At 57.7% G+C, this 12,607-nt stretch overlaps 1 protein-coding gene across 3 annotated transcripts in view; it reads right to left on the minus strand.

Annotated features, from left to right (window-relative positions):
- The window catches only part of FAM19A5 (family with sequence similarity 19 member A5, C-C motif chemokine like), a 347,289-nt gene that overhangs the window by 126,264 nt on the left and 208,418 nt on the right, over positions 1 to 12,607 (minus strand). For all 3 annotated transcript variants that reach the window (XM_025399346.1, XM_025399345.1, XM_025399347.1), the window contains exon 3: positions 7,429 to 7,556. In XM_025399346.1, coding sequence (XP_025255131.1) covers positions 7,429 to 7,556 — 128 coding nt within the window. The remainder of the gene's footprint in view (positions 1 to 7,428; positions 7,557 to 12,607) is intronic.

The raw sequence follows: 12,607 nt of genomic DNA on the forward strand, positions 1-12,607 counted from the left end.
AAAGAGTGACCTTTGCTTTCCACTATGTTTAGGGGCACAGCGATAAACAGCCGGCTGGTGGGAGGTGGGCTTCACAGGGGCGCCCTCTGGCCCCCGACTCATGGCACCCATGGGTTCTGATCTGGGCTTGGTGAGTTCAGTGGATGGAATGGGGGGCCCCCGAAGTTCATGTCTGCTGGGGAACCTCAGGATCTGACTTGATTTGGAAATAGGTTCTTTCCAGATATTATTAGTGAAAGATATTTAGATGAAATCATCCTAGATTTAGAATGGACTCTAAAGCCAATGGTGGAGTGTTTATAAGAGAAGGGAGAAGGAAATTTGGCAAACAGAGCAGGCCCCATGAAGACGGACACAGGGAATGGAGTACTGTGGCCATGAGCCAAGGAACACCTGGGGTCACCAGAGGCTGTGAGAGGCAAGAGGGGCCTCCCCGAGAGCCTCCCAAGATAGCAGGGCCCTGACCACTCGCTCTTGGACCTTCTGGCCTTCAGGACCATGAGATAATATGTTTCTGCTATTTCCAGCCACTCAGAATGTGGTCACTGGTTATGGTGGCCTCAGGGCACACGCAGGAAGTGTATCTAGAAAGAAGCCTCCCATTTCTTGACTGAGCCCTCAGCAAGCTGAGTGGGGATCTCATCTCAGAACGTCGATTTTCACCTAATCTCCTGGTTTCTAGAAGTTCCTGCCACGTTGGGCTGTGTTTCCACTGTAGGGTCCAGAGCCGCTCAGGTCTCTCCCTCTCCAGCATGAGCCTCTGTGAGTCTAGTCTTCTTTGGGTTCCACAGGCAGCTGAGGCCCAGGTGTGTGGGTGGGGAGGACCAGGAGTCTCTTACGCAGCCTTTCAACTGGGCCCATCTCCACAGCGCTGGGAGGAGGCCGCCAGCACTGCCCTGCGTCAGAGTGGAGGCAGAGCCCGCACACTGCTCCCTGGGGCTCAGCTCTCCTTGTCAGCTCCGTCCACCCGCTCCCATCTTTCCAGACCTGTCTTGCTGAGTTTGCACTCCAAGCAGGAGGCCATTTTCCCCCTTTCGTGTACCTGTCATCTTACAGGGGGTTCCATGAAGGAAGTGTGAGCATCTCGTCCTCTTTAACGGGGACCCTGGTGCAAAAGCGTCTGCTGTTTCCTGTGGATGGCTCCTCCCAGAATCAGGGCTCAGTGTGCAGGCCATGGACACTCTGTCCTTCTGCCGGGCCGCCCTGGGCAAGGGCCCAGCACGGGAACACACTCCTGTGCCCCAGCCCCCTGGCGGATTGGTACAGACACGGGAGGGCTAGGCCGGGACCCCAGTGTCGACGCCTCCCTCTTCACACTGGGGGTGCTCGGAGGCAGGGGTCCTAGCCTGTTCTTCCCACGGATCTGTGAGTGGGGCCACGTTTGACACACATTAGGCTCTCAGAATCTGAGAATGAAGAGACCTCACAGTTTGAGCTTGCTTCCGCACAGGTGCCTTTCCTGGGATGCGCCCCTCCTCCAGGCTCCGAGCTTGCAGGAAGCTCAGGGGCAAGGGCCTCGGTGGCCTAGAGAAGGCAAGCCATCCACTGGGACAGGGGCCATCCAGCCAGAAGGCTCCTCCCCGTAGCAAGCTGACTCCTAAATCCCAAACAAGGCTGCCATAGACAATGCTTAGCACTGCTGGAGATGCTAACAGGAGAGCTCTCCAACCACGAGAACAGAGCCTTTTCCAGAGGGGCGTGTAGGTGACCTGAATCATCGATCGGTGGTGAGACTGACCTCCAGAACTCGCCGACAGGCTGACAGCACAAGCTGCCCAGCCCAAGTCAGCAGCAGTTTACGGCAAGATGACAGAAGACACAGCATTTTGGCAGGCTGCTGGCCGGGCCGCCAGGCCCCAAGGAGACCTCAGTGTTCTCCCGTCCATGTCCAATGGAGGCCCTGGGATGGCCCGACTACACCACACTCCTGGGATGCCTGGCCAGGGTGGAATTTAGACATTCAAGCCCCCATGAGATCAGCGGCAGCTGCTGTCTGCACATCCTCCGAATCTCTCATGTTGGGGAAACGGGCTTTTAGCGTAATGAGTTTCCATGAAATACAAGTTCCCAAACAGAACCATACAGAAACCCCACTGAATTTTTTTCACCCCCACAACTGTGATTTCATGCAGCACAGAATTAGAAGGTGGTGCTCAATAGTGAATGTGCAAACAGGATTTCCATCTAGCTGGCTGATTCCGATTTAGGAGATGGCACAGCTCACTGACAAGTATCTTGCGATACATAAACATTCCAAAAATGTGACTGAGCAAACACTGATGAGAATATTTCCAAAAGCCAGTCGCTTGCGCGGTCCGCAGCCCCAGCCACGGAATATCTGTGGAGAGAAGACCTGCTTGTGGCCTGGTCTGCTCCCCTTGGCCCCACGAGCCCTTCTTGTCCCTCCTTCTCCAGCTCTGCGAGCCTGAGCCCAGCTCAAGGACAGAGGAAGCCAGAGCAGAGCAGGGGAATGGGAAGGAGGGCGGACAGCAGCTCTGGGCCTGTCCCCAGGGAGCAGGAGCCAGAATGGGGAGCCAAGAAGGGGCGCTGCTCACGCCTCAGGAGAACCTGCAACACCCACCCAGGGTCCCCTCGCCTGGGGCAAGTGGACATCCACAGGGCAGAGCTGGCTGAGAGGCAGTGCCTGGAAAAGCACTGCAGCGGTCAGTTTCTCTCGAGTCCCCATAGGACGTGGATTTCCAGCCTTTCATAGCAACCTAGGAGAAAGGCTTCTCCCATGTGACCGTGTGTGCGCGGGCACGGGCCTTGTCACCGGGCGCTCGCCCTCCTGACACAGATGCCCTCTCACATTTTCATTCTATTCCTTCCTCCTTTTAAATGCTGGTCATGACCTATTAAATTAATTTCACAACCCACTAACGGGGTGACGACCTGCACTTTCAAAAGCAGTGATCTCCGGCCGGCGCGGTGGCTCACGCCTGTAATCCCAGCACTTTGGGAGGCCGAAGCGGATGGATCACCTGAGATCAGGAGTTCGAGACCAGCCTGGCCAACATGGTGAAACCCCGTTTGTACTAAAAATACAGACATTAGCTGGGTGTGGTGGTGGGCGTCTATAATTCCAGCTACTCTGGAGGCTGAGGCAGGAGAATCACTTGAACTCAGGACGTGGAGGTTGCAGTGAGCCGAGATTATGCCCTTGTGCTCTAGCCTGGGTGACAGGAGCGAAACTCCATCCCCAAAAAAGCAATGATCCTGGAAACAGAAGCATCAGCACGTGCCTGTGGTCCACACTCGGTTAATCCACGAATCCTGAATCCACGTGTCACACACAGAGGCGCAGGCATTGCCAGGGCACGGGGCAGCAGCACCCTTAGGCCCAGCACCGGTGCTAGGCGACCCACACTCTGGTGGGCCCACACAGACAAGTAAACAGCAACGGCCACACAGGAAGGGGTTGGGGAGTGACGGGGGCTCGGCACGGAAGGGGTTGGGGAGTGACGGGGGCTCGGCACGATGTTGGCACATAGCTGGGCAGGCTGGGAGCGGGTGGCTGCCTGCATCAGGGCTGGGCTGGAGGCGGGCTCTCATCCGAGAACGTGGCCATTAGGATGGAATTAGCAGCAACTCAGTATCCACAGGGTCTCTAAAAGCCAAGTTATGAGAACACCATCATCTCTCAGAAAACCAGTTTATGGTAAAGAGTGAAATCTCCTGTAGTGCTAATTTACCATCCATGAGAGAACTCAGATGCAATCGCACAACTGGGATTGTAGCTCCCAATTCTATGGTGTTTGGTTCAAGAGCCCAACTAACCTTTTCAGAAAGCTTTGAACACAGGTCACCACAGGCCAGCGATTCTATTAGGAGCCGGCTCTCCTGTTGTTCCCAGACTTTTCCTGAGATATCTGGGAAGACGACAGGGCTCACCCCGGTCCCCTGGAGTGAGCACACGGTCACTCACCGAGATCCACCAGCCCAGGCACCCGTGGCCATGTATACAAGGTGCCCCCGCCATGGCAACGTGAGGCAAAGGCTGAGAGACAGGTCCTCAAGCCCCCGACACACACTCTCCCCCAGGAAAGCAGAGCCATCCCCTCCACCTATGAGACCTCACTCTCCAGAAGAATCAGGCTCCCTGAGAGTGACCAGCCCGGGAGGGGGCACCTGTCCTTCCCATGCTGGATGATGGAGTGTCCTGGTACAGTCAGACTCCCACCTGCCCATGTCCCTGGTCCCTGCAGGTGCCCTCCCAGCTTCCACCAGCAGAGGCTTGGGGGGTCCCCTGCAAAGTGTCCTAACGATGGGAAGATCAGAGTATCTGAGTTTCCTGAGCTGAAAGCCACGCGGGGTCTCACACTGAGCCAGGTATGGCCTTTGCGTTGAGCAGACCAGGCAGAATCGATCCCACCTCCCTGGACTTCTGTCTCCCTGGCCACCAGCGGTCACTCCAGCTCGCCCAGCTGCAGTATTCAAGCATGTGAAACTGAGCTCCCAGGCCTGCGAGGCCCAAGGGAAGGAGAGTCCGCAGCCATCTCCACCAGGCTCTCTGAGCACACCAAGCACTGGACAGGTGCAGCTACTGTTCCCCAAGCCAGGAAGGCTCGAACCCCTCTGGAATATCCCGGGTGCCTGGTCAGCCTCTGTCTCAAATGCCCCAGAACAAAGGGGGGCTCACTGTCTCCCGTGGTGGGCCCTGTGGGCTTGGACTGAGCTGACACAGAGAGCACCTCGGTTCCCCGTCTCTGCACACACAGAGGCCGTGCTGGCCAGGCAGACCTGGACGGACGCGGGAGGCTGGTTGGGCGGCCCTCGTCTGGTTCTGGGGTAGGTGAAGGGGTCCCTGATGAGACTTCATGAGAATGACTCAGGCACTGAAGAACTAAACGGGAGGAGGAGAGAGGAGAAGACATGCATTCTGGGTGAATGCAGGAGGCGGGAAGGGCTGGGTCCAGGGTTTGGGCCAACAGTGAAGAAAGGAAGATACCATGAAGCTGTCTGACAAGGCATTCTCCGGGCAGCCTGACAAGCTGGGGACAGGCCACATCTGTGTCCCTCACTTACCAGCGTGCACCCTGCGTGCGGGGGGCTTCACTGATCACTTTAATTAGCGTTGCCCTTATCGGGGCCAGAAGGTCTGCCACGGTGACCCTGGGCAGAAGTGGCTGCAGAGCTGCACCAGGAGAAGCCTTCATGCAGATCTGAAGACTCCAATGCTGCCCGGTGGGCGAAGGGCATCCCTCCAGGGGGATGCAAATGCTCTGAAGCAGGTAGAGGGGTGGTGGCACAGCACTGTGTGTCCAATGCCAGTGAGCTACTCGCTTTAAAATGGACTTTATGTTATGTGAATTTCACCACAATAAATTACCAAAAACCAAAATGTGACGATGCCAGCAGCCTCCAAGTAAGGACCCAATCCTGTTCCTGCCAAGCATCTCGATGCCTCTGGAAGGGCTGGGCCGGTTCCAGCCCTGTCACTGGCTCAGCAGGGCTGCCCGCGTCGAAGTGACGACACCTTTATCCACCGCCAGCTCTCATGGCGTCTGTGGACTCCTGACTTCCCACCCTGGTGAACTGAGCAGTCAACTCACAGAGGTGCATCCGAGTTCGTTCCTGAAGGGGTGCGGCCTGAACACTTGGCCTGGGTGCCTCATGGGCCTCGAATCACAAGGAGGAGGGGCTCATCAAAGGGTGACTGAGAAGTGATGGGTCACTGGCAGCTGGGACCCAGAGTGGCTCTCACACCCATCCCTCCAAAATCCGGGGCGAGGCGGCTGCTTATGTTGAAGCTTCTATGAAGGACGTGAAAGGCTGCGCCTGACCGGGGTCCACAGGCGGATGGAATGCACCTGCTGTTTGTGTTGCTGGAGATTCAGGGAGGTAGCGCAGGCCTGGGAACCCCAACGAGCAGGGACAGAGGAGGGCCTAGGCCTCCTCTGCAGGCAGGTAGCAGTAGGAAATGGTAGAGCACTGTGCATTTCACGGGTGCAGGACAGAATCATCTGCTTCTGCACTGAATGCCAGATAAACAAACCCTGACCAGGCAAGCCCAGGACCTCAGCTTAGACCAACCCACACCCCTCATCTCCTGTCCTGTCCGCATGCCTCAGGCTGGCACCGGTGCCCGGCCTCACACTCCTCCTGCAGGCCCACATTCCAGGCAGGCACTCCCAGGGGGCCCTGGGCTGCCAGCGAGGCTGAGTCTGCATGAACTTCCACAAATGCAAGAGGCCCCTGAGAAACCCATGGGGGGACTGGCGTGCTGCCTTGCCCATCTCACTGACATCCTGGCTGCAGCAGAAAGCTGTGCGACTCCCAGAAGACGACCCTGACAGCCCCGAATTGTTAGAACCCCAGGGATCTGTGGTTCTCCTTGGAGCAACTCCACCAAATTGGCCTCTTGAACCGAGTGCCGGAACAGCCCAGCCGAGCCCTCGCTTGGAGGCCGCTCAGGCAGCAAGAGGAAGGATTTCCCTGCAGCCCAGTGTGAGGGGCTGCAGCCCCCTCTCTCCGTGCAATCCTTGGAGGGGGCTCGGATGCCAGGGGCTTTCCGGATCCTTCTGCCCAGCCACAGATCTCCCTGACTTAACATTCTCAGAGCACGGAGCCCAGATCCATGTTAGGGAAACCCTCACCCACTCATGTCCTCAGCTTCCAATGCCAACTTCAAAGCAGGAGGAGCCAGGATAAGGGGGTACCACTCGCCAGTGAGAAGTCGAGGCCACCCCACACATGAATGGCCCAAGCCCCATGCACGTGGGCTCCCCTCCTCTGCCCGCCTCCTCTGCCCCTCTGCAGGGGAAACTGCCTCAGAATCCGTGGTGAGCCTGGAGGAGCTGCCTTCAGAAAAGGCCCAGGGCCACCCCGCGCTCCCCAAGCTTCTGCCCTTGGGAAGAGCAGCTCTAGAGACCCAGGTCGGCTGTGGCTTCAGGAGGGCGGGGCGCTGCATGCCCCACTCAGTGGGACAAAGGGGAGCTGAAGGGCCCTCCGGGTCTCTGGTGTGAGCAGCCACTAGGCCAGGCCCAGGGACGGAAGGAGCGCACCTGGATGGAACCCGCACCCGGCTCCGTCTCTGCAGAAGCTCCCTGCTCCCTGGGGGAGTTATCAGAAGTTCATCCTCAGGAGGGGCAGACGCCTCCTCCAGCCAGGAGTCACGGGCACATCAGTCCCGGAAACAAGATGGCTCTAACCAATGGATTTCGGGGCCTGGTCTGTGATCTGACTTCTGGGCTGACCAGCCTTGCAGGTGGTTCTTTATCCAGCTCTCAGCCCCCATGTACTCATGGACCCTCCGCCCCAGGACAGACGGTCAGGAATTCAGCCCCAGAGAGGGAGGCGGGGTCCTGGCTTCTCTGCACGAGGACAAGGTGAGCAGCTGCCACCCGTCCCCTCGGAGCCAGGGTGGCGTCGGAGGCCCGCACATGCCCCCTCCCCAGCACACACACGAGAAAGCCAAGGGCCACGTACCGTAGTGGTCTTTATCCTCCCGCCGGGCTGCGTGCACGTCCAGCCTGACCGGTTGATTAGCAAGTCGCAGCCTTCCCCCTCCAGACACGGAAGCATGTCACACCACTGCTTGGTCTTGATAATTCTTGCTGCGGGAGAAAAGAGGGAGGCAGTCAGCGTGCTGCTCTCGTGGATCGCGACGGTGTTGCCGAGGGGACCTGGGTCCTGACACTGGCTGGGAGGGCCCTCAGGCAATGCCCGGTATGGCTCCACCCGGGGACCCTCAGGCAGGGACACCGGGCCCAGGGGCTTCGCCAGCTTCCTGGTCTCCCAGTTTAGTGCTTGCTCCCTAAGTCCTGCTCTGCCATCGGCCAGTCGTGGAGCAGTAAGCAGTGACCGAGAGAGCTGGAGACACGTCCGTGGAGCAGAGCCGTGGCCCCTCCTGCAGCGTGGCTGCCTCACTCTCTCTCGTCTGGAATCCACTAGAGAGCAGGGAAAGGCAGGAGGAGGGGTTCCCAGTCAGACTGTCCTCAGATGTAGCGAGGGCGGGCCTGTGCACAGGGTGGGAACCAAGGGGGTCCAGACTTGGAGTCAGAGTGTGAGGCCACGCAGGAGGTGGGGAGTCGATGCCCCATCCTTGACTGGAGGATTTTACAGCAGCCCCTGGCCCCCATCTGCAGACGCCCGGCGGACCCCTGGGGCTGGCCCAGCAGCAGCCATGTCAAGGCTCCAAGGTGAAAGGATGTGACCAGCCATGACAAGGCTCCAAGAGGAAAGGAAGAGTCTTGTCATAACCCCTGGACAGGGCAGGGGGCAGGGGAGGGCCCGGCGGATGGGGGCACTGGCCCCCCACCAGCACAAGGACTCTGACGCCCACATCAACTTCCATGCCACAGAGAATTGCATTTTCTCTATTCCCTGGAAAGCCACCCCATTTTGTGGCTGTAGGGTTAGGCAGACTGGAGATTACTCTCTACCGGAAAGCCTGAGAAACAAGGACTTCACGGCAGAGTAAAAGCTGATATTGTATTAACATAACCTTCGCTGCAGGAATCTCAAAAGAACGATTAGTCATTTCTCAAACTGGGGAAAAATAGGTCCTTCCTAATGCACACGTAATTACTTTTATATAAACTGGACCTACAAACAGGGGCTGCCATCCTGCTGAAAAACATAGGCATGCAGATCAGACACCAAACACCTGCCAGGCAGTATTTTGGTTCAAGGTGAAGTTATAAACATGTACCTTTATATACACAGGATTCTATACCAACCTTAACCCCATGGCTGGAGATCAGGGAGAACTTTGCATCTTGCACGAAAAAGAAGTTTGAAAGTTTGGGTCCAAGGCTCTCGGAGAATGGATGAAGCTGTCACATATTCCCACTGCACTCGCTGGTGAACGCCACGCACCCCACGCTACGTGCAAGGTGGTTGGACTGCACGTGACTCGCTTCGTGCCAGTGCTGGGAGGGCCAGGGTTGGCCTTCTCCGCCCCTTCCTCGCCCACTCACAGTTCCTCGGGCTCCTCACTGTTTTGAGCAGAGGCTTGGAACTCATCTTGTTGGATGCAGGCAATTTACCTATGAAGCCCCTTCCTGCTTTCCTTTTGGGTCCCTCCTTCCTGGGGCTCAGTGTTTGATGGGTCCAGCGGCCCCAGGATGCAGAGAATCCAGGGTCTGGGCTGCCTCAGCTGCCAGCCTTGCAGAGCGGGGAAGGACTCTCTGTCACCCACACCAGGCCCAGGCTGCACAGACACCCAGGCCCAGGGCAAGACTGGCCCCCATGGCCCCCAGCCCCCACCTCCTGTCTGAAGCCCCGGTCCCTCTCACGACGCTCCAGAACCCTTGACTTCCTCCTCTCTCCTGGGTTTTCTCTTCCACGTCACCTCTTTTCCTTTTTTTAAATAAAGCACAGGACCCTCAATTTGCATAAACCAGAACTGTAGTTCCCCAGGATACTTGTTTACTTGAAAACTTGAAAAAGTTTCGGAGATTCCTCACCACAGGAGGGAAATGACTACTATCTAAACCGTTCTGCAAATGCACATGTGTGCACGCATGTGTGCTAACACACGGTCCTCCCGACACGCGGCCGGCTGGCTTCATGGCTATGCAAACAGACGGCTGCGCACGGCCCCAGGTGCAGGAGGGCCACCGCTTGGACAATGCTCTGCAGTTCCCATGTCTTGAAATTCTGAATAATTTTTAATAAGGGCCCTGCATTTCATTTTGCACAGGGCCAGCCAATTATGCCTCTGGCCTGCAGGCAGTGGCTGTCCCTGTAGGAGCAGTGGGCAGCAAAGGACAGGGTCCTGAGGGACAGCTCACTCCTCAACCCACGGGGGTGCGGGCCCTGGGGTCATCGCAGGGGAGGCAGGTCTGGGAGGTCTGGAATCTGTCATGTGTCTTCCCAGGGCCTCTTTTCTTGTCTGTTCCTTATTCCTGCAGAAAGCCGCCAGCAGCGGCGTCTCCCATCCCGGATGCATCGTTTTGGGTGACAGTAAATATGGTAGAAAAATCTCAGACACCCATGAACACGAACCTTAAACCCACGAGGAAGCTACAGGATGAAACACACACGCCCCAATAGCAGAAATCCCTTTGCAATGCCTGGGAAAAGAGCTGGACAAATTACAGTAAGCATTGTGTGTGTGTGCGCGTGCGTGTGTGTGTGTGTGTGTGTGTTGATCTGGTACCAACACTGAAGGACATGAAAGGAAGAGGCTCTGGTGTGGCTTAAAAGAAATCCCCATGTGTGCTCCCATCCATCCCACACCACAGCGCCAGGGTGGCCTTCAGTGCAGCGTGGCTCCTGCTCTCATCCTGAGCTGAACGGGGCCTCAGAAACCCCCTGGGGTTCCCAGTGCCTGTCCTGTTCTGCCCTAACAGCCAGACTGGGCTGTCTCAGGTGAAGTGAGCCCTTCAACTGCAACAGGAAGACGTTTCCGCGTCTGCCCGGGCCAGGTTTGGCCCTCTCTGCAGCACAAGGCAGGACCTGGGCCATCAGGAGTGGGGCTGGCACAGACCAGAAAACCAGGGCAGTTGGGTGGCATCTGAGGGCAGGTCCTGACCTGCCTGCAGGGCAGGCTGTGAGAGGGTGGACAGGAGGTGGCCTGGACTCAAATCCTTCACTGCCAAGCTCAGCTGGGACCTTGTACCCACCCTGAAGCTCGTGCTCTGGGCTGGGAAGTCCCAGGAGAAAGACGCTGAGGGTGGAGACAGCACAGGCAGAAGCACCCACCTGGCACAGGGCTCGGCTGGCAGCACCCACAGGCTATGTTGCTGGGGCCCTCTCGGTCAGGCTAGGATGGAACCACCGGAGCTCACTGGGACTGTGGGGCTGAGGACAGGGGAGGGATCTGGGGCCATGTGTCAGCCTTCAGTATCCGGGACACACGCGTGCTCCAGTGCCAGGCCCCAGCCCACTGTCTCTCTACGGAGAGGACCCTCATCCCTGCCAGCCATGATGTAGTAACATGCAGTGGCACTCAGGGTCAGAAAGAGAAGAAGGAAGGAGGGCAGGGCGCCTGGAGCCTTAGGCTGGTGAAGGGGGCTCCAGCCTCACCTATGCTGTAGCCGTGATGCCTGGCCACACACCACACACATACGTACCCCCCAGACACACGTACACATCACCCACATGTATACACCACACACCACACACATATGTACCCCCCAGACACACATACACATCACCCACATGTATACACCACACACATACGTACCCCTCAGACACACATACACATCACCCACATGTATACACCACACACATATGTACCCCCTAGACACACGTACACATCACCCACATGTATACACCACACACCACATGCAGAGGCATGCAGGCACACACACAGGCACACACATGCCCATGTAAACACATGTTTGCAAACATGTATCTACAGGTGCAGCACGCGCATGCACACATATGTGCAAGCACAGAGATATGTATCCTCACATGCACCCACATGTGCACTCTCATGTAAACACGCATGTACATGCATGCAGGTCACTTTGTGGGCTTGCCTGCTCTCAGCATTTGCAGAACAAAGGGACAAGCAGGCAGCAGGCCTGCCCCATCCCTGGGCCTGGCCCTCCCGAGGGCACCAGCGGGCCGGCCCTGAGCACACAACACCTTTTGTTTGCCGGCAGGAGCTGGGCTCACCCACCCCAGCCCACTTCCTGCTGGAGGCGGCCAGAGGCACAGTGCCGGGCCACCATGTCCTGGGGACAAAGGGTCCTTTCAAGCACACATTTCACAACTCCCTTTCACCCGGGCACGGGTGAGGAGGCCTCTCCTCTGGTCCCAATGTTGCAATAGCTCTTAGGGAGGGGAAGGGGCGTCCCTGGGGTTGACAGAGCTTCTGAGATAGTATGAGTGATGGTGACTGAAACCTGGGCTCTGGGCAAACAGACGTCATCGCCCATCCACATGGGCTAACCTGGGGGGTCCTGAGCACACAACAGGTAAAGGGCACGCTGGGTAAAGGGCACAGGGTCTTATGCATGTTTATGTCCGCAGTGCCTGTCCCCGGGCCGGTAGGAGCAGGTGCTTAGGACGTGGCTGGAGAAGCGAGCCAGGGAGCCCCTGCCTAGGATGGAAAGGGGGCACAGGAGTGCAAATCAGAGGGGGTTTGTCCAGACTGGATCTAGAGTCTCACGGATCTCGAGCCTCTGTAGGACCCCACAGCCCCCGAGACCCAGCCCAGCCAGGCCCTGGGCCAGCAGTGCTCTTTCTCCAGCTGAAAACACTTCTCCAAGGTACCACTGAGCCCCATCTTCCATCCCACACCATGCTCTCCATCACACACACATACGCCATTCACACATGTAGACACAGGCACATACACACACCACACACAGCCACATGTCCACACACAAATGCACACACGCACATACACACAAGTCCACTGTGTGCCCTCTTGCAGACTCACTAACTACACATGTGTATCGTCCCTGGGGCCACCTGGCTCCCTGGCAATGAGTCTCCAGGTCTACGGGGGGCTTGGCTCCTTCCACCACTCCAGGTCCCCTCTGTGTGCACATTCAAACTGCCTCCCCAGACAGAGGCCAGCTCCCGCTCCACGGTCCCCCACCCCCTGGGATGATGCAGCTGCTGCACCCAGACCCTTGCCAGTGGCAGCATAGAAACCTCGGGCTCCAGGAGGGCGGAGTGCAGAGGACGCTGCCCAGTGCAGGCT

This window comes from Theropithecus gelada, chromosome 10 (genome assembly GCF_003255815.1).
Source record: "Theropithecus gelada isolate Dixy chromosome 10, Tgel_1.0, whole genome shotgun sequence".
Classification (NCBI taxonomy): Eukaryota; Metazoa; Chordata; class Mammalia; order Primates; family Cercopithecidae; genus Theropithecus; species Theropithecus gelada.